This window comes from Leucopleurus acutus (assembly GCF_964270905.1).
Source record: "Leucopleurus acutus genome assembly, chromosome: 16".
NCBI classification, from domain to species: Eukaryota; Metazoa; Chordata; class Mammalia; order Artiodactyla; family Delphinidae; genus Leucopleurus; species Leucopleurus acutus.
The window spans coordinates 552,065-571,403 of record NC_139158.1 but is presented as its reverse complement, the minus strand read 5'-3'; the positions used below and the strand labels follow the sequence as shown (position 1 = coordinate 571,403).

Below are 19,339 nucleotides of genomic sequence, written 5' to 3'. Positions count from 1 at the left end.
TCCCTCCTTACAGCCGTACCCACCTCATCCCACCAGGGCCCGCTGCCAGAAAGCTGAGTCTCTTCCCACAGCAGCTTTGGGCCAGTTCTGTGGCCTCCGGAACATTCTGCCCCCACCCTGCAGAATGAAGCTTGGTACCTCGGCTGTGCCCTGGGCGAGGCGGGCTCCCTGCGCCCCGCGTTCAACGCCAGGTGTTCCAAACCGACAAGAAGAGAAGGACAGTGAACCCTCGCTGCCCTGCCCCCAGCCCCCTCCAGGGATGTGGGGACCACCCTCCCCTTCCCGGGCCCAGTGTGACGTATCGTGGCCACAGCCCTGCCCTTCATTATTAGGAAGCTTCCCCTCCCCACACCCCACCCCCTGCCCCAAGATTTGCGTGCTGACTGGTGCGTCCTGGGTCGTTCCATGTGAAGCCCCTGGAGGGTCACAGGGTGGCTGGCACTGGAAGCCCTGGGCCTCGCTCTCCCAGCCCACCCTGCTCACCAGTTCACATCCCAAGGGTAGCCTCCCCACGTGGTCACTGCGACTTAGCGCGGTCCCAGGCTTTTCAATTTGCACTCATCTGACACTCCGCAGCGTCCGCTCTCCAGGAAGGCCCTCTGGTGCCCAGCTGGGAACAGAGGCTTTTCCTGTGTGCCCCGAGCCCTGTGCCTCCCTCTGGTCCAGGCGGCAAGCTCCGAGCTCCAGGAGGGTGGAAGCCACGGCTTGTTTGCCCCCGTCCAGCTCACGGACAAGGTGTTGGGAAGGCATCGGTGTGATCTCAGCACCTTGTGCAGAATCCGCCAGCATCGCTAGCCTCCTGCCACGTCCCGGGCCCGGCCCTCCACCCACCGCCAGCTGGCCCCTCTGTGCTCTTCCTCGGAGAGGTGACCTCCACGCAGACACAAGGAGCCGGTTCATGGGGAGGGTCTGGGGGCAGATGTGGAAGAGGAGTGGGGGGTCAGAGTGGACCAGAGAAGAGGCTTGTGGAGGCGGCCTCCCTGCAAACTCCTACTCATCCTTCCCACCTGAGCCCCGCCGTCGCCCTCTGGGTGGCTGCTGCCCCTCAACTAGCTTGTCTTCTGCTAAGGGCGTCTCTGTGGTGGCCCCAGGGCTCAGGGGCCTGGCTCCAGGGGCAGAGTGCTGCCTGAGCACGGTGCCCAGGACCCCTGAGAACGGGGTGGGGTCTGCAGGAAACCCGCTGGACCCGGGGCAGGGCCGGGCGTGGCACAGAGCAAGCGGGAACACTGGTCTGAGGCTGGCCTCTGGGTGGACGTCATCCCGGGGCCCAGCAGCCCCTGCCATCTGCCTGCATCCCCAGCTGCAGGTGGGTAGCACCTCTGTGCCTGGCAGGTGTTATCTGGCGACGCTGGCCCTGCTGGGGAACCAGATGGGGACAGTGTGGAGGGGGGTGCAGGAGGGAGCAGTGGGGAGCTGCGGGGAGGCCTGTGAGGATCTGCTGCACCCGTGGGGGGGCGCCCTGGAGGGTCTGCAGGGGGCCCAGGTGCAGACAGGCAGCAGCGATGTCCTAGGGTGTAGGGATGGAGGGAGGAGGGAACCGAGCTCTGCCCTGTGGTGTAGGGCCTGGGAGAGGCAGAACGGGGTCAGGCCTGGGTGGGGCTCTCAGGCCGGGGTTGGGATACGCAGCCTGTGGTGGCCACGGCAGAGAGCCCAGTGGGGGGAGCCATCCATCCTTCCGTCCTGTCTCCATCACCTGCCGAGCACCCCAAGCTGGGAGTGATTCAGACCCTCCCCGGCCCTGGGACTTTGTCCCATAGTCAGGCCAGGCCTCTCGTTGTCAGCGCCCCTGCAGCCTGGGCAACGCACACAGGGCCTGGGCCTGCGGCCGCGTGGTAAAGGCCAGGGCGGGCATGGTGCCCAGGGTGGCGGCGCTGAGGCCGGGTGGGGGCAGCAGGCGGTACCTCTGCAGGAGGCCTGAGAACAGCAGGAACAGCTGCGACCTGGCTAGGCTCTCCCCGACGCAGATGCGGCAGCCTGCAGGGGACGCAGGGTGCGGGGTGGGTGCCGGAGGCCGTGGCGGGGCGGGGGGAGCCCTGCGGGCTTGGGACCCTGAGCTCTCGAGGCCCCGGGGACCAGGCCGCCGCCCGCGGGGCTGTGGTACCTGCAGAAAAAGGCAGGAAAGCCGCCCGTTTCACGAAGCGCCCGTCGGCGTCCAGGAAGTGGCCCGGGTTGAACTGGCGGGGGGGGTCTCCCACTGCGTCTTGTCCAGGAGCACGGAGCTCAGGAGGGGCACCACAGGCGTTCCCTGTGAGGGGCGGCAGGTGGACAGATGGACGCCCCGTCCACCCAGGCGGCCCCAGGCGGGGAGCACAGGGAGGGGGCCCTGAGGCGGGTGGGAAGGCGGGGCGGGGCCTGGCAGGGATCTGCTGGGGGTTCGTGCTTAGCCCCAGGGGACCCCCGTGGTGTGGCCCCGGGTCTGCTGTGAGGGGCTGTGCGGCCGAGGGCTGCCCCCCGATGAACCACCCGTCTCCTGCCTCCTATGGGGAGCCCTGGCATCAGGCACCTGAGTCCCTGAGACCCCCGGCCCCATCTGCCGTGAACGAGAGGAACAGGTCCGGGGTGGGGGGCCTGGCCCTCCCACCTTGGGGGGCAGGTAGCCGCCCAGCTGGGTGTCGGAGGCTGTGCACCGCGGCACGTGGGGCAGGAGGGTGATGAAGCACTGGACCTCGTGCAGCACGGCGTTGGTGTAGGGCAGGGAGCGCTGGTCCTCCAGCCGGGGGGGCCGCCCGGGCCCTGCACCCGGCCTGCGGGCAAGAGGGTGGGCGCCAGCGTCCCGGGGAGCCTCTGCCCCTTGATCCTGGGCCCTGCGGGAACGGGCTCGCGGGCTCACCCTGCACGCTTGGGTGCTCGCCCATCAGGAGGGCGGCCCACTGCAGCGCGGCGGACGTGGTCTCCGTGCCAGCCATGTCCATGTCCAGGGCACAGGCCACCACGTTGGCCTCGGCAAACAGGCCCTCGGGGTCGTTCCCCTGCAGAGGTGGGTGGGGCTGGGCCCAGCTGGAGGCTGGCTCCGTGGACGCCCCCCCAGCCCCAGGCTCAAAAAAGGCATAGAAGACAGAGGCCTGGCGGGAAGGATAGCGCCAGGATCCACCGAGCACCTACGGCATTCTGGGTTCACCGTGGCCTTACGACCGCCCCATTTCACAGATGGGGAGACTGAGGCTTAGAGAGGCTCCGCACCAGGAGGTGGAGCAGTATGGCGTGGGGCCAGCATGGCTGCCTCCCCAGCCCCTCTCCTCCTGGGGGGGGCCCCGGCAGGCCCCCCACCAGGAGGTGGAGCAGTATGGCGTGGGGCCAGCATGGCTGCCTCCCCAGCCCCTCTCCTCCTGGGTGGGGCCCCGGCAGGCCCCCCAGGTCTCCTGGGTGGTGGGGTGGGTTTTGCCCACACCTGGCCCTGCTGGATCAGGGCGTCCAGGTAGCTCCGCACGGGCCCTCGCCCAGGCGCGGGGGGCCGCCGTGCCTCCAGGAGGTTCCTCAGGATGGCCCGCACCACCTCCACCTTCCGCAGGACGGGCCGGTGCAGCTGGAGGAGGGCCCCGAGCCAAGGGTAGATGTTGAACAGCTGGGGGCAGGGGGCAAGACGGCGTGGTTGGGGTTGAGGGCACAGGCGCCACAGCCCCACCTGGTGAGGGGCGGATCTGTACTCCGGCAGCTGTGCTCACCTGTCCGGGGTCCCCTGGCGCAGCCCCAGACCCCAGGTAGAGGTGCCACAAGGGGGCACCTGCTCCCTGCTCACGGGGCCCCTCTCTCGCCCTCCCAGTGGGACCAGCAGCCCCAGGGGCTCTGATGAAGTCGTCTACCTGAGTGCAGGAAGGAGGGGCCGCTCGACAGGTAACACCCCTGGGGGTCCGTGCAAGTCACAGCAGGAGCCTGCCATCATGGCCCCCCTGCTCCCCCACCCACCAAAGCGGGGAAGACGGAGAAGGGCGAGGGCTGCCGCTGTGGAAGTAACTTTGAATGTGCTGGGTCATTAGAAAAACAGGGACTTGCAAACTTCAGAGTTTCAGCTCACGACGTCGTGAAACGGGGCTCACGGCACAGCCTGTCTGACACGGCTGTCAACCGCCCTCTGACTACACTCGCACCACCGTGTCCCCCAGAATGCGAGCCGTCACACGGGGCACAGGCACGGGAGGCCACGGAACATTCTGTCTCCCTGGAGCCCCCGACCCTCTGGCCTCCATCCTCCTGGGGCTCCCTGGCGGGACTCGGCCAGGCTACTCTCGGGCGGAGGCCACATCTTCCTGCCCGTCCGAGCCTCCTCCAGCCGCAAGGGATGACTTAGAACCAGGACCCAAGCCATGAGTGCCCGCCCCACGCCCACGGGCTCAGGTCCTGGAGAGACGGGGCTGAAAAGTACACGTGAGCCACGTGCCAGCATACGTGCGTACCCCGCCTCAACGTGCGTGCCTGAGCACGTTATGGTTAAAACTGGTAACGGGGGCTACAGATGACAACAGTTACCTTCTGGAAAATGAAATGGCGCAGCCCTGGGGGTTCTGAAAGCCAGGACGGATCCCTGGGATTCCTGAGCCTGAGGGAGGACCCCCGGTTCAAGGGCTGGGAGCCTGGGGGACATCGAGCCCCATATCCGGGGAAGAAATGCCCGGGTCCCACCCGCACCTCTGAGCAGATGCCTCTATTGCTGACGGAAGGTGTGGAGGAGGCGGCGAGGACCCCTGCCCCTCGTTTCCCAGGAGCACGGGGGACTGGTCTGGGGTCGCGTGGTCAGTGGAAGCGCGCCTGGGGCCTGCTGTGCTGCTTCCCGAGGCGGCAGCTCGGCTCTCCCTGCCGCCACCCAGCAAGCAGGGAGCAGCGACCTCTCACCTGCAGGCCGGGCGTCCCCAAGAGGACCATGACCTCGTCGATGAGGCCCAGCAGGGACACGAACACGGGATCCCGGTAGTCGAACCGCTGGCCAAAGAGGAGCATGAAGGTGATGTTGGAGGGAGCCCAGCCGAGCAGGGCCAGTGGGAAGGGCCGGCCTGGGGGCGGAGAGAGGCCTCAGAGCTGAGGGGCCCCTGGGAAGGGGGCGCGCCGGCCCCCACTCACCTCCGTAGCTGTCCAGCTGCGCCGTGAGGCACCTCAGCTCCTGCAGGACCTTGTCGGCCACGGGCGCCCTCCCCACGCCCAGGCCGCGGAGGGTGCGCACGGTGAGCTGGCGGGCGGCCCTCCAGCACTCCCCGGAGGAAAAGAAGACGCCTGCGGGCCGGACACCCCCGTGAGCGGCCCGGGTGATGCAGGAGGGAGCAACAGGGGGCTGACCGACGGGGCGGGGGCCAGGCTGGGGCCTCACTCCCTCCCCCAAGTCTGGCCCCTGGAGCTGGCCTCGGCTGGCCCAGCCCTTTCTGGTGTTCCCTGGTCCCCGGTGCGCCCAGCTTGCCGCGTGGACACCCTGGCGCTCCCCCTGGGCCACACTGGGAGCGCTCCCCCAGCTGCCGCAGGTAGGGGGACCGACCCTTCTCCTTGGCCCCTCTCTGCCTGGCGGAAGCCCCCTCACCCCGCCACACACCTACCCCCACCTCCCTGGATGAGCTGGAAGATGGCGATGGGGGGCCGGCCGGCCAGCTCCTGTCCGGTGCCCACCAGGGCCTCCCTCACCGCCTCGTAGCTGGTCAGCACCGTCGTCTTCTGGCGCCCCAGGTGGACAGCGAACACCGGCCCGTACTGTTCCGCGAGCTGTGGGGACAGGCAGGGATCAGCCTGTGGCCCCACCCCCAGCTCCCCTGGGAGCCCCTCAGGCCCCGCCCACCATATGTGGAGGACTCAGGGAGGCCCCTGGGCCTCTGTGTGGGCCCCTCCCCTCTGTCCTCCCGGCACCCCTGCCTGGGACGGGAGGGCTGTTGTCTCCCCACTTTACAGATGGGGAAGCAGGTCTGGGGGTGGGAAGTGAGTTGCTGTGGATCACACAGATGCAGCAGGGCCCGCCACTCCTGCCCACTGCCCGCTCTGCCACCGGCGTGCAGACAGCGGCCTCCAGGGCCCGGCACTGGGCACAGGGCCTGAGAACCCTGGTGCCTGCAGGCTGACTTCGCGGGTCATCGCGGCTCCCCACCCGCCTGCAGGGCCTGGGGGCCACGAGGCAGCCTCGTGGTTGGGTCCTGGAGGCACCCCAGCCAAGTGATCATGGGAGCTGGAGCTCAGTGGAGGGGGCGGTGGGCTGGGTGATCCCCGAGGGCGGGGCCAGGCCTGTGCCTCTGCTTCAGCGGGTCAGCCAGCTCGAGGTGGGCGAGGGTGTTCAGCCTCCAGCCCAGGTGGGAGGAGCCACACCCAGCAGGCGTCCCACGAGGCCGCCCCAAACCTGATCCTCCTGCAGGCACTCATCAGAAGCTGCCTTCTCCAGTGAGCCCTCCGGGCCTGCCACTCCTGGTCCCCTGCTCCTTGGTCCGCCCATCCGTTTCCCTGTGGGGTGGAATGTCTTTCTCTTCCCCGAGGCGACGCGGGCACTTGGGCTTCCTGTGTCCCCTGGGCACAGACCTCCCACCCCACGGGGGTCCAGGAAATTGGGGCTGGGGTGCCTTCAGGGCCGGCAGGGGCCCAGGCGCAGAGCCCAGCCGAGCATGTGCCTGCCCTGACCCACCTCCATCAGCGACTGGTCCTGCTGTGCCACACGCAGCAAATGTAGGTTCCTGACGAGGGGCAGCGGGCACGGCCCCGGGGGCCAGCGGGGGGCCGGGGGGGGCTGTGTGGGTGCAGGTGCGGAGGAGCCCCCAGAGCCCCAGGAGCAGCAGGGCCATGAGGACGGCGGTGGCGAGGCCCCAGCTCCCCTCCCGGCCGCCCTGTGCCTTATTTATATGCGTCCCGGCAGCCCCACCCCACCCCGGGAGCCCCCCACCCCCCCACCCCAAGAACGTGGAATGAACAGTTTGCAGGGGACAGCCAGGCAGCTTAAAGCCACAGGCGTGCGTGGTATGTTAGGGCGAGCCTGTGGCGGGGGCTGGTGGGGCCGTCTGGGGGCCCCGCCTTGCTGGGGAGCGCGCAGCATGGCGGCCAGTCTGCTCCCCACAGGTCTCGGCCCCTGCCCGGTCTCCCCGTCAGAACCAGGGCTCAGGGGCCTTGGGCCCCGTCCTCCCCAGGCTCTGAGCCTCCCCCTGAAGGACTCCTTGGCCTCTTCCAAACCCACCACCACCTGTGTCCGCCCAGCTCCTCTCTGCCTGGAGCCGGGGGGGACACCAGGAGTGGAGCGGCCCACGAGGTCTGCGCAGCAAACGCCTCGAATCCTGGGACTTCAGACGCCCCGGCGGAGAGCTCGCCCGAGTGGCGGTCTGCTCCTTGGTGGCTTTTCGAGCACTGTCACCCAGGCAGGAGGCCCTGGCCGCGCCGGGACGAGGCGGGGGTTCGGGGAGGCGGTGGGTCGCTCAGAGGGGCCCACCCCTCAGGCAGGGCTGGGCGAGCCCCCGCCCGTCTGGGCTACACTGTGGCCTGCTAAACCCTGGTGGCCCAACTGGGAGGGGAGGAGGTGCTGTTTGGGAAACGAGCTCTGAGGGGTGGGAGGGCTGTTGGCACCTGAAATGGCTGGGCCTGCTCTGGGCCTCCCCGCAACACGAGGCTGCGGGAACCACATCCGCGCCCCTGGGCCCCTCACCCCGGGGCCTGTCTCCTGGGGCACCATGCGTACCCCTACACAAACCCCAGAGCCAAGGCAGCCTGAGGGCCCTTACCCGCTCTGAGCCCCCGATTTGCACACCTCCCGTGACCGGGTGCTCACTACCTCACAGGCAGACCGTCCAGATACACAGCCGTGGAGCTGCAGTGAGGGAGGACCCCTCTCTGACTGCTAGGTCTCCGGATCATTTGGGCTGAGCGGCTGGTACCAAGGCCCCTACTGGGTGCATAGGCTGGGGCTCCTGCACGCCCAGGACAGTTCACTTAATTAGTCCTGTGTGCATTTACTGAGTGCCTGTGCGTACCAGGCTCGGCCAGGAGCTAGGGCTACAGAAACTGGTGGCGCAGGGATCCTAAAAGGGCCCTCCCCGTGTGGCAGCGACTTTGCCACGGGAAGTGCCTTGGGTGTCGGAGCTGGAGAGGTGGGTCACAGGAGGAAGGGCATTCTCGCAGAAGAACAGCCTGTGCAGAGCCTGGAGGTCTGAGCTGGAAGGGGCGCTGGGAAGGCCCGGGTCATGGCCACGGGAGCCCTGCCCGGATGACCGAGCGGGAAGGACACTCGTGGTGGGAGGGCAGTGTGGCCGAGGCGCTGGAGACGGACGCAGGGTCCCTGTGGGGGGCCTCGAGGAGCAGGCGGCCCCCGCAGTCGGACGGTGCCGCTGGGGAGGACGTGTCCAGCCCCCGACAGCCTGGCGGGGTCACCCGGAAGCAGGCTCAGCTGGGAGGCATCCCGTCCAGTGCGGGGTGCGCAGCGGGGGAAGGTCACGGGCGGGGCGGAGCAGGGGGTCGGCAGTGAGGCCCCAGGATGTGAGTGCGTCGGGTCCCAGGGAAGTGATTCTGTGGAAGATGGACTGGGGCTGCTGGTGTTGTCCTCCAACTACAGGGCAGGAGATTATCCTGGGGGAACCACAGGGGCCCCGGGGAGGAGGGAGGCCGGCGGGGCGGGGAGCTGGCTCGGGCCTCTGGAACCCGGTGGGGGGCTGGGGGAGGACTTGTGTTTTTAGGCTTCAAGAGTGAGTATCCGAGAGACAGAGGCCACAGCCGATATCTATGACCTGTGACCTAGCCTGGGGTCACCCTTGGAGGAGGGGAGCCAAGGTACGGGGGAGTGGATGGGGGAGGAGCAAGGTTCTGGAAGAGTCTGGGACGGGGAGGTGGACGGTTCTCAAAGGGTCCAGCCCGAGCTTTCCGGGGCCCGTCCCCTGGGGCGCCCGCGCTGCTCTGTCTGCAGCGTCCCGGGCCCCGAGCCTGGCAGTCCCCACAGGCGGGGGGTGGCGCCGGCAGGGCCTGCGGGCATCTCTCCGGCACCACCAGCCCCCTGCCGCCTTTCCTCAGCTCACCTAGCGCCTTCTCCCCGCCCCGCACCCTGAAATAACAGCAATGACAATAATAAAATCCCTCCTTCACGCTCCACTCCTTTCGCAGACAAACTCCTAGAAAGAGCTGCTGCGCCCACCCGCCCCCCTCGCCCCCCTCGCCCCCGCCCAGCCCTCGGAAAGGGTCCTGCCAGCCTCCCAGCGACCTGTGTCACAGGCTCCGCCTGCGTGAGGTCCAGGGGCCGCAGCAAACTGGGCGTTTGGACAGCAGGAAAGTGTCCTCAGCTGCGCGGTGGGTGTGGGCAGGGCTGGTTCCTCGGGGCGAGGCGGGGTGCTCGTCTCCCAGCTCCAGAGGGCTGCTGGCGCCCCTCGGCCGGCCCTGATCCAGGATGGCCTCATCTGGAGACCCTTTCCTTTGTGACACCGGCCCAGGCCAGGCGGGTACATCTCTTGTGGGGCCACCAGTGAAGCCACTACAACCTCCCACACAGACTCTGATGAATGTAGGTATTAGTTGGGATATTTGTCTATTCCAGTAGGTGATAGACACACACCAGCAAAGAATCCGGAAGTCCAGCAAGTCCCTCAGCAAGGTGAGCACCCTCCCCGACGTACCACTTCCTCGTGCATCCTTCAGAGATGCACCCTGTCGTGTACACGCTTTTTTTTTTACAAGTTTATTCACGTACGGTAAACGGCGCATGTAGAAGCGTACAATTGAATGAGCTGAGATGCGTAGACACCCCGGGACCCTTCGCCACATTCAGGACAGTGAACATCTCCATCAGCCAAAGTCTCTGTATTTTATTTTTATGGTAACGATGTAGCCAGGACTGAGCAGGGGCCTCCTTCCCACTGTGTAACTGCTGCCTCGTCGGGCTGGGCCTGCCTGTCCGTCAGTCCGTCTCAGGCCCTTACGAACCTCCTGCTAAAAATGCCTGTGTGGGGCTTCCGTGGTGGCACAGTGGTTAAGAATCCACCTGCCAATGCAGGGGACACGGGTTTGAACCCTGGGCCAGGAAGATCCCACATGCTGCAGAGCAACTAAGCCCATGTGCCACAGCTACTGAGCCCGCGTGCTACAACTACTGAAGCCCGCGCGCCTGGAGCCCATGCTCTTCAACAGGAGAAGCCACTGCAATGAGAAGCTCGCGCACCGCAACGAAGAGCAGGCCCTGCTCGCCGCAACTAGAGAAAAGCCCACACACAGCAACGAAGATCCAACGCAGCCAAAAGTAAATAAATTTATAAAAAATAAAATAAAAAGACCTGTGTGCCCGTCCCTGTGCACAGCTGCCCGGTTGCTGTAAGATAACTTCCTGGCAGCGCTACCCGAGCCAAGGGCTGCTTCTCGTCAGATCTGGCAACGTTCCCACCCGGGGAAGCAGCTGCACCCGCGATGCCCCACACCCCAGGTTGAGGCCCCACCTGCCCCCGCGCCTGCAGGGCCTCAGGAGGAGCCGCCTCCTCCGGGTATCCCTGGTCTCCGCCGCGCCTTCATTTCCTGCCCCCCGATATCTGACACCAAATGCTGGGGGGTCTCCTGAGCTCTGCTCCAGGCCAGCCGGTCCCTTTTCTCGGCAACAAGAGTGATTTTTCAAGCTCGTGACCCCTGAACTTTGAGGTGGCGCCCACACCCTGGAGTCCAGAAGGGCCCCCTGCCTCTGCATTGCATCACCTGAACCCAAGCGTTCTGTGCCTGCTGGGACTCTTCATAGGGAAGAAACCCCAAACTGGCTGGAGCAGGGCACTGGGTCGAAGGGCATCCCGCCAACATTCACACCCACCCAGAGCCTCAGAATAGGACCTTGTTTGGAGGGAGGGTCTTTAGAGAGGTCATCCTGCCCCTCGCGCAGTGACAGAGGCAGAGGTGCAGGCCACAGCCACGAGCCAAGGAGCGTGGGAGCCCCAGAAGCTGAAAGGGGCAGGAAGGACCCCCCCTCCACTGGAGCCGCCGTTGGGAGATGGCCCTGCGACAGCAGCCTCCAGAGCTGACAGGGTGTGAGTTGATGGTGTTTGCAGCCCCCTAGGCTGTGGTCCTGTTAGGGCAGCCCCAGGAGACCGTGGAAGCAGAGTTCAGGAAATTACCCCACTCGCAGAAACGAGGCAAATGGGTGACGTGTGTCCCTTCACGGGGTCACTGTCTAACCAGCCTGCCGGGTGTCGTTCGGCCCGGGAGGGTTGCTTTCTCTGACTTGCCGTTTATTATCGACCAGGCCCAGGTGCCACGAAGCTGGAGGTTACCTTGCGGAAAATAGGAAAAGTGCAGGTGATTTTCCCCCATAAACATGCAGGTGACTTCTGTCTGGCGGAGAAGATAAGCGAGGTTGTGGCTTTATTGTCCTGTTAAGACATTAACCTGACATCGATGTTAGACGTTAACTCCTGAGCCCAGCTCAGCAGCCTCGTTCCGGAGCTCCTTCTCTGACTGCACGTGGATCGTCAGGGTTTGACATTCTTCTTTGAGCCAGCCTTGCCATCTAGACTCGTTCACCTTGTTAACGGGTGAGATAAAATTCTGACAGGTGCTCCGTATATATCTGGCTGAAAGCCTTTTGAAACTGACACTTAGACAGCAGAATGTGTTACCGTGGGAAGATCATCGCTTAGTCTCAGGCAAGGGCAGGCCCAGGGGCCAGATGATGTTACTAGGATTTGGATGGACTCTCCTCGCTCTTGGGTCTGCTGGCTGCACTCTGGGGCGAGTCACGGTGGCCAGACGACAGCCGGCCGCCCAGGCTCGCGTCCTCCTAGCCGCAGTCCAGTGTGCAGTTCCACTGGCTCTGTCCTGGTGCTCAGGCAGAAGCCTGGGGACTGTTCTGGTCAGACCTGATTGGCCAGGCCCCCCGCTGGCCAGGGGTCGCCAGGCTCCTACTGGGGCTTAGGTCACACCTGGCCTTGACACCCGAGGTTCAGGGTGTTCCCTAGAGGGGTCTGGAGTTGCACACACCTGGCTCCACACTCAGCGCTTCCATCCACTTGTTAGCTGAGGCAGACGGCATGTTGCAATGACAGCACCCAGCCCATAAGTTCTTCATATAACTTGCCCTCCGCCCGTGGAGAGCAGGGGCCCTGCCCTTGAATTTGAGTGGGAGCTTGTGACCACGGCGGAGGCAATGCTGTGTAACATTTTTTTTTAATAAATTAATTTTATTTATTTATTTATTTAGGCTGCGTTGGGTCTTCCTTGCTGTGCGCACAGGCTTTCTCTAGTTGTGGCGAGCAGGGGCTACTCTTCGTTGCGGTGCACGGGCTTCTCATTTCGGTGGCGTCTCTTGACCTCAAGCCAAGGGGCTTGGCCTCTCTGTGTCTCTACGTGTGACATGAGGGTAATAATACCTGCCCAACTACGTTCATTCTACAAAAATATTTTTTTATTTTTGTAGATTGATCGATTGATTGGCCGCACCACATAGCATGTGGGATCTGAGTTTCCCTGCCGGGGATCGAAACTGCGCCCCCTGCAGTGGAAGCGCAGAGTCTTAACCACTGGGCTGCCAGCGGATTCCCTCTTCAAAAAATATTAACAGAACACCTACTGTGTTCTGGGCACTGTTCCCGGCCCCGTGACCCCACACGAAACAGCCCAGCGCGTAAGAGGGGTTCCAAAAACATTAGCTCCTTCCCCAATTTTCAGATCTGTGCACTGCTAAACATCTCCTGCAAAGCAATAACCGCTTGTCAGGTACAGACATGTCAGTTAAAAGCTGGCCGTCACCTCCAGGTCACTGGGCCTCTGGTGCTTCACTGGTCCCTCAGGGCCGCCAGACGGAGAGGTACGGGCAGCCCTGGTGGGGATGGGCTGTTCCTTTTACTGCTAAGTGGTACGATCTAGTCAAGTGGAAAAGTGCTACTTGCTGGGTAATAAAAGCTTCCATTGTTCACCAGCCCTGGAAACATATTAATGAATAACCCAGTGTGCGGCCCCTGGCCCCAGCGGTGTGAACGGTTGTTAATACGGCAGGAACAGGTACAATCTTCCTTTTGTAGTTTTAAGTGGGCCCAGAGCCCCAGGTCGACCAAGGCCCAGACAACGGGATGGGCTCTCCCTGTAGACCCCTGTTGTCGGCCCACAAACGTTTGGTGGAGCTCTGTGCTGGCTCTGGACAGAGAATCCAGCCTCAGGCACAGAGATCCGGTGGTGTGCACCACGGGTCGGGGGGCGGGCTTCACGTGGGTGGAGGCAAGCAGATGCCTTCTGGAGGAGGGGGCACCCAAGTCAGCCCTGGAAGGGGGCAGGCCTGTGGGGGAGGGGCTGCTGGGACTGGCTGGCAAGCTCCTGACATTACAAGGGGCAGGGCCTGGGGGGAGGAAAGCTTGTCCAGAGGGGCCAGTGGTGACTCTGTGATGCTAAGGCCCCTCTGTGCTTACGTCTGGGGCCTGGCACACTGGCGGGTGCCAGTGACTGTTATGCAGGTGGGGATTGGAGCTCAGGGCAGAATCACAGACAACAGGGTGTGCTGGGCGGGCGGCCGCCCACTTTCCCCGTCACCCAGATGAAAGCCAGAGGCTCTGCCCAGGGTGCAGGGCTGGGAGGGGCTCGGCTGGGGAGAGCTGGGGTCCCCACTGAGCGCTTTCCCTGTTGTTACTGTTGTCATAACAACAATAATAAATGACCACCAGGGGCTTTCCTGTTTGTGATGCATTTATACTCTCTTATCTGTTGAACTGTGGCCCCAAATTCATATGTTGAAGTCCTAGCTCCCCCTACCTTTTCGGGAACAGGGTCCTTGCTGATGTAATTAGTTAAGGTGAGGTCATCGGGGTGGGCCCTAACCCAATACAAGTGCGTCCTCATAAAAGGAGGAGATTTGGACAGTGACACACAGGGAGAGGCCACATGATGAGGCAGAGATAGGGTGATGCATCCACAAGCCAGCAACCCACCAGCAGGGATGGGAGAGGCCAGGAGTGGACGCTCCAATCTCAGACGACTGGCCCCCAGAACTGTGAGAGAATTTCTGTTGTTCTAAGCCGCCCAGAGTGTGCACTTTGTTATGGCAGCCGCAGGAAGCTAACGCTCCTTCCTTCTCACCAAGCAAGCACCAGGATTAGGCCCTGGTGCCCAGTGGGGAGAAGCCCCTGCAGACTCTCGGGGATACAGAGACCCACAGGCACAGCCCACAGGACCGTGCAAGTCTGCTGTGTGTCCTTGGGCAAGTTGCTGAACGTCTCTGAACTTCCATTTCCTCATCGTGAGGGGGTGACGGCTGGACCCTCTGCCGCTGGGTTGCCCTTAGGGTCATAGGGTCCCGCAGAGCAATTGGCGGAGGGTCCGGGCCTTTTAGAGCCCGGGGGTGGGGCCCTGGTGGTGAGGGCGAGCCCTATAGGGCGAGGGGCGGGGCCAAGCGACCAGGGGCCGTTCGCCGCTCGACGTGATCGGCGCTCCTGCGGGGGCCTGCTCGGCGCTCGGCCGGCCGTCCTGCGTACAGCGCGCGTCGCTCTTGGAGACTCCGGGCGCCGCCATCATGTCGACGGCCATGAACTTCGGGTCCAAGAGCTTCCAGCCGCGGCCCCCGGACAAGGGCAGCTTCCCGCTGGATCACTTCGGTGAGCGGGGCCGGTCGGGGCTCCCCGGCCGGACCGGCGCAGCTGTGGGCCGGCTCGCTGGAGCCGCGCGGCCGGGGAGGCACTGGCGTCTGCTCGCGGTGCGGGCGGGGCCGCTGAGGCTGGGTTCGGCCCGGCCGGGTCCGGTCCCGGCTCAGGGCCTCCCGCCGCGGCCCGAGGGTGGGCGCCGGGGGGGGCCTGGGCCCTCGGAACCGGGGAGGGGACGCGGAGTCCCGGCCTCCAGTCTGGGGCCGGCATTGCGTTGACAGGGCCCTTCGCGGGTGTGAGGCCCGCGGGGTTAAACGGGTGTCTGGCGCGAGAGCGAAGGACGCTCCAGATCGTCGCAAACGACGTGGAAACCAAGGCTTCGGAGATAGGTTTCTGGATGGATTTTTCGCGTGCCAGCATTTTGCTGAGAAGTGTTAGACACGCGGCAACGTCGGGAGAATCCCGCGTGAGCTGCCGGCGCCGCCGCCCGGATGCCCCCCTTCTCCTGTGCTTGCTTTCCCACTTGGTACATTTGCTTTTTCCAGAGTGTTTCCAGCGTGTTTGGGGGGAAACCAGTTTTCAAAGGGGGAGGAGGGGCTCTGCCAGTAAGGCTGCGGCGCGGGCCTGTGTGATTTCACTTTAAACAGGAAACGCCTTTCTGTTTGTTGCAGGGGAATGTAAAAGCTTTAAGGAGAGATTCATGCAGTGTCTCCGGGACAACAGTTTCGAAAATGCTTTGTGCAGAAACGAGTCAAAAGAGTACCTGGAGTGCAGGATGGAGAGGCAAGTACATGCCAGCGGTTATTTATGGCTTCTCCCGCCTCCCGCGTCTCTGGCTAAAATGTTGATTCCCAGGGGCCTCAGTTCAGCTTGTGTTTCGGAACTGTAGGGCTGCTTGCCGCGAAGGTGAGGCTTTTCAGAGATTCAGTTGTACTCCAAGTCGTTTAGCAAAATCGCGGGAACCTTTTCTCCCGTGATAGCATCGGACATGATTGCCCTCCTCCGAGTATTTTCTTCCCAAATTTGGGGGCTACTGACATGTCGTTCAGCTTTCAGAATCGCGCATCATAAAAATGCTGACTGAGTCGAAAGATTTGAAGGTTTGCGGGTGCACAGCTTATTCCTTTAAATATTTTTCTTGGAACATGAAAGTATGTGCTCCGTTGTTTCGTTCCACGTCGGCTCAGAGCTCTTTGCAGCGTGACAGGCGAGACAGTGGGCCCCGTAAGGAACGATGAGCGACGAGTGATTCTTCCTGCCTTAATCAGAATTTACTGGATGTCACCTTTAAAGAAAACAAGAACGCTCTTAACTGATCTGTTGAGATTTTCCTTAAAATAAGTACTATTGTAAACCTTCACGGGGAAAGTGTGTAACGTACAATTACGTCCTTGGGTGGGAACTTTTATTTCTGCCTTTTGAGCCCTTCATTAGTTCACTAAGGAGTCGAGTCATCAGGGGCCTTGTCTGAAGACAGGTTAACATAAAGCTGAGCCTCATTTTCATTTTCCCTTAACAAACTCAGACATTCCGCCCCAGGCAAGATCTGCGGTGCTTCTCAGGCCCCGGTGTGTTGAGGGCTGTCGGGGACACTGGGGCCTTTGAGGGGGACGGACCCTCAGGTGGCTTCCTGAGTCGCGCAGGCTCGCGGCGCTGGCATCTGACGACGGGCCGGCCCCGGCCCCGGCCCCGAGTAGCGCATCAGTCGGATCTGCACGTTCCAGTCACTCTCTTTCAAATTGATGCGTCTTCAAAACACCCGAACTCCTTGAGTTTCTTCTTGGTATGGCCACGCCTCCGAGACTGAGTTTGGAGCTGCTCTCCGCCCTGTGTGAGGGTGTGAGCAGGTCGCCCGCCTCCCCGAAGCGCGGGTCACCGTCCCTGGGTCAGTCATCCCTGGGCCAGCACACGGCCCAGCAGCTCCTGCGTGAGGTTGCTCGGAGGGTTTGGCTGGTTGGGTCCCAGAGCAGCTCCTGCTGCCTGACCAGGGCTTCCAGGCTGGGCCAGCAGAAGCGCCCTCTTTTCCCCATTTGCCCCTGGGAGGGAGCTGCCCGCGTCTCCATGTGGTGGCCCCTCACCCAGCGCAGCTTTTGGGCACCATCCTCCCTGGGCCACTGAGGACGTGGGGAGACGGACGCGGCCGGCCGCTCTGTGGGTCCCACGATTCAAGTGGCTTCACTGGTTGGTCAGGCGACGTTTGGATGAATGTACCGGGATGTATGTGTTTCTGACTCGGTCATTTATTTTGACTGGAGACTTTCAGTTTGTTTTCAATGAAAATCCTCAAACGTACAAAAGCAGAGGATCGTCTAGATCTCCATAACCATCACCCAGATTCAGGATCAAGGTTTTTCCCATTTTGCCCTTATCCATCACCCTTTTTAAAAGCCTCTTTTCTCCTCCTCTTTTTTCCTTTCTGCCGACATTCCAGACCTTATTTTGCCCCTACCTACTTCACGTGTGTCGTTTTAAAAACCAGACCGTGGTAGGGTTTGCAGGTCGCCTCACGAGGACTCGGGCCCTGTCAGCCTGAAGTGGACGTGTCTGCGACTTAGGTGGGGGCACGTTTTCTCACAGCAGCAACTGTTAAAATTGGGGTTGCACTGTCGGCAGAGACCCAGCAAACACACGTGTGATCCCCGACCTCAGGTCCGGTTCCCGCCTGAGGCCGGGCCTCCTGACCGGGTGCCAGAGGGTAGAGCAGACGGTCCTGGGAAAGCCCTCTGCCCGACCCAGGTGCGGGCAGGTTCCCTCTGGAGGCGCCGTCTCCTGGCCTGTTCCAGCTCCCAAGGACGCCACGTCCTCAGCCCGAGGCCCCTTTCTCCCCCCTCACGTTCCACAGGGCTGCATCTGGCCCCTTCTCTCTCCTCTTTACGTTTTTTCTCTCTGACCAGAGCCAGCAAAGTTTCTCTAATTTTAAGGATTCATGGGATTAGGTTGGGTCCACCTGGATAATCCACGGTGGTCTCATCTCCAGACTGGCTGATTGACAACGTTATTTTCATCTTCAGCCTTAGCCCCCTCCCGTGTAAGGTCGCACTCACAAGCTCTAGGGAATAGGGTGTCCTTTGGGAGTCGTGGTCCTGCCGACCGCAGTGGAGCTGACAGTCAGTTGTAAGAGCTGTCGGCCAGTTGTACTCTTTTGGCAAAGATGTGGGAAGGTTTATCGTTATTTGCCTGTTTTGGGTTTAAGGAGTGTCTTGTGCATCCCATCACTGTACAGTTGGTTTAATCTGCTGCCAGGTTAGATTGTGCCACCTGGGGTTTGCGATTCTGGGGACATCGTCTTAAGGACTGTTGCTGGGCCACTGGGTTTCGTGCGCATGGCAATCGGGGGCAGGTAAAGGGGGCAGGAGTGGAGGGACTGCACCCCGGAGCTGCCAGGCTCTCCTTCACCCCTGCACCTCGACGCGCTCTGCCTCTGGTCTCCTGCTGGCTGTCTAGGTGGCCGGCCCCGCGAGTTCCAGGGCCACGTGACGAGGGAGGTGTGGCCGGGAGCACGGCGGGGCTCCTCTGTCCCGGCCTCGGCTGCTTCCTGCCCCTCGGGGGTGCAGGGCTAAGGGTACCGCTCGGGGTCTGTTCCCAGGACGGAGTGGTTGGGGGTGAGATGGTGGCGGGTGCCCAGGGCCTACCTCGGCCCCGCGTGGACAGGGCTTGTACTCCCGGCCACCCTGACAGCTCTCACTTTTCCTTTCAGGCAGCTGATGGTACCAGAACCCCTGGAAAAACTGGGATTTGGAGATTTGATAGATGGAAAGTCAGAGACAAAATCGGAACCGTGATGGGAAGAAGCCCGCAGGGCTGTGTGGGTTGTCCGATGACCTGCCGCCCCAGCAGCTTGCTTGTAGGTACCGTGGCTCAGGAAGGGGCTTTGGTGACGCCCGCGAGGTGCCACTCGAAATAAAGACAGACACCCCTCCCTGATCATGCGCCTCGTGTCTGGGAGATGGCTCGTCTTCTGAAGCTCCCGAAGGGATTCTGGAAAACCGTTGTCCCTTTTAGATCCCATTTTCCCCCAGGAGTGTTAGGTTTTATCTTTAAGTTCAGGTGTGCGATGGGGCTCCCGGGAAGGTGAGGTGCCGGATGACGTCCGCCTAGTGAGTGGACACCGCAGGTTCCTGTGAGATGCTGGATTCGCATCACGGGTTCTGCGTGTCTTTTCGGTGCAAAAGTGATAAATGTTCCCGAATTGTGGTCTGTCACGTAGACAGAGATTATCAGGAAAACGTTTCCTAGCAAATGCGTTTCTCTTTGTACTCATAAATATACGTGCCTTTTCTTTCTTTTTCTTTTTGAGGATAAGCTTGGAAGTGGGAAGCAGCCTGGCTTTTGATTTTTCTGACTTCTTGATTTTTTTTTGCTGATGCACAAACACCACGTATCTTTCTAGTCCAGGGGCATTTTCTGATTTGGATCAGACGATACTTGTTAAACTAGATGGTTTAATTTTAAGAACTCATTTGCTGTAACTGAGAAACAGAACGTCCCCCCGTCGATCGATGTGCACAGTAGCCTCCAGTGCTTTTACTCCGAGGAAGCCCCCGAGACGGCAGCCATCCCTGCTTCCCGGCCAGACGTGGTCGGGGCAGCGCGTTCCCGCTGAGAGCTGCCCAGGGCGCTGTCAGGACAGACCTCCTGGGGGTGCAGACCCCGCGATGGCGTTTCTGGGGCGCCTTGTCATGTGGGCTCAGAACCACAGCAGAGCCCCCGGACCTGCCCTGTGGACTGCCTTCCCCGGCCCCCCAGTCAGCTGGCTTTTGTCCCAGTGTGGCCAGTGCTGGGAGGATCCAGGTGTGTCCCCGCTGGTGGGGACAGCCGGCCCTGATCCCCCCTTCTTCTGCCTGGCTACCCAGGCCAGGCTCCGGGAAACCCTCGTGGTCTGC

At 62.6% G+C, this 19,339-nt stretch overlaps 2 protein-coding genes across 2 annotated transcripts; one reads left to right on the top strand and one right to left on the bottom strand.

Moving 5' to 3' along the window:
- Positions 1 to 1,777: 1,777 nt before the first annotated feature.
- Positions 1,778 to 6,737, bottom strand: CYP2W1 (cytochrome P450 family 2 subfamily W member 1; the record flags this gene model as incomplete). Its single annotated transcript, XM_082856823.1, is given in 11 exon segments — positions 1,778 to 1,974; positions 2,102 to 2,183; positions 2,186 to 2,245; positions 2,582 to 2,784; positions 2,831 to 2,969; positions 3,389 to 3,562; positions 4,828 to 4,985; positions 5,053 to 5,202; positions 5,517 to 5,679; positions 6,581 to 6,682; positions 6,684 to 6,737. Coding segments are annotated over 11 exon segments (1,482 nt in total).
- A 7,629-nt stretch (positions 6,738 to 14,366) lies between these two features.
- Positions 14,367 to 19,102, top strand: COX19 (cytochrome c oxidase assembly factor COX19). The gene is made up of 3 exons (XM_082856984.1): positions 14,367 to 14,471; positions 15,128 to 15,243; positions 18,158 to 19,102. The coding sequence occupies exons 1-3, from the start codon at positions 14,390 to 14,392 to the stop codon at positions 18,236 to 18,238; spliced, it is 279 nt and encodes a 92-aa protein (XP_082713110.1). The 5' UTR covers positions 14,367 to 14,389; the 3' UTR covers positions 18,239 to 19,102.
- Positions 19,103 to 19,339: the final 237 nt, after the last annotated feature.

Excerpts from the sequence above, each read along its gene's own strand:
- COX19 (XM_082856984.1), top strand. The coding sequence starts at position 14,390 with ATGTCGACGGCCATGAACTTCGGGTCCAAGAGCTTCCAGCCGCGGCCC. Across the intron at positions 14,472-15,127 it reads CTTCCCGCTGGATCACTTCG|GGGAATGTAAAAGCTTTAAG; the intron begins GTGAGCGGGGCC and ends TGTTTGTTGCAG. Across the intron at positions 15,244-18,157 it reads AGTGCAGGATGGAGAGGCAA|CTGATGGTACCAGAACCCCT; the intron begins GTACATGCCAGC and ends CCTTTCAGGCAG.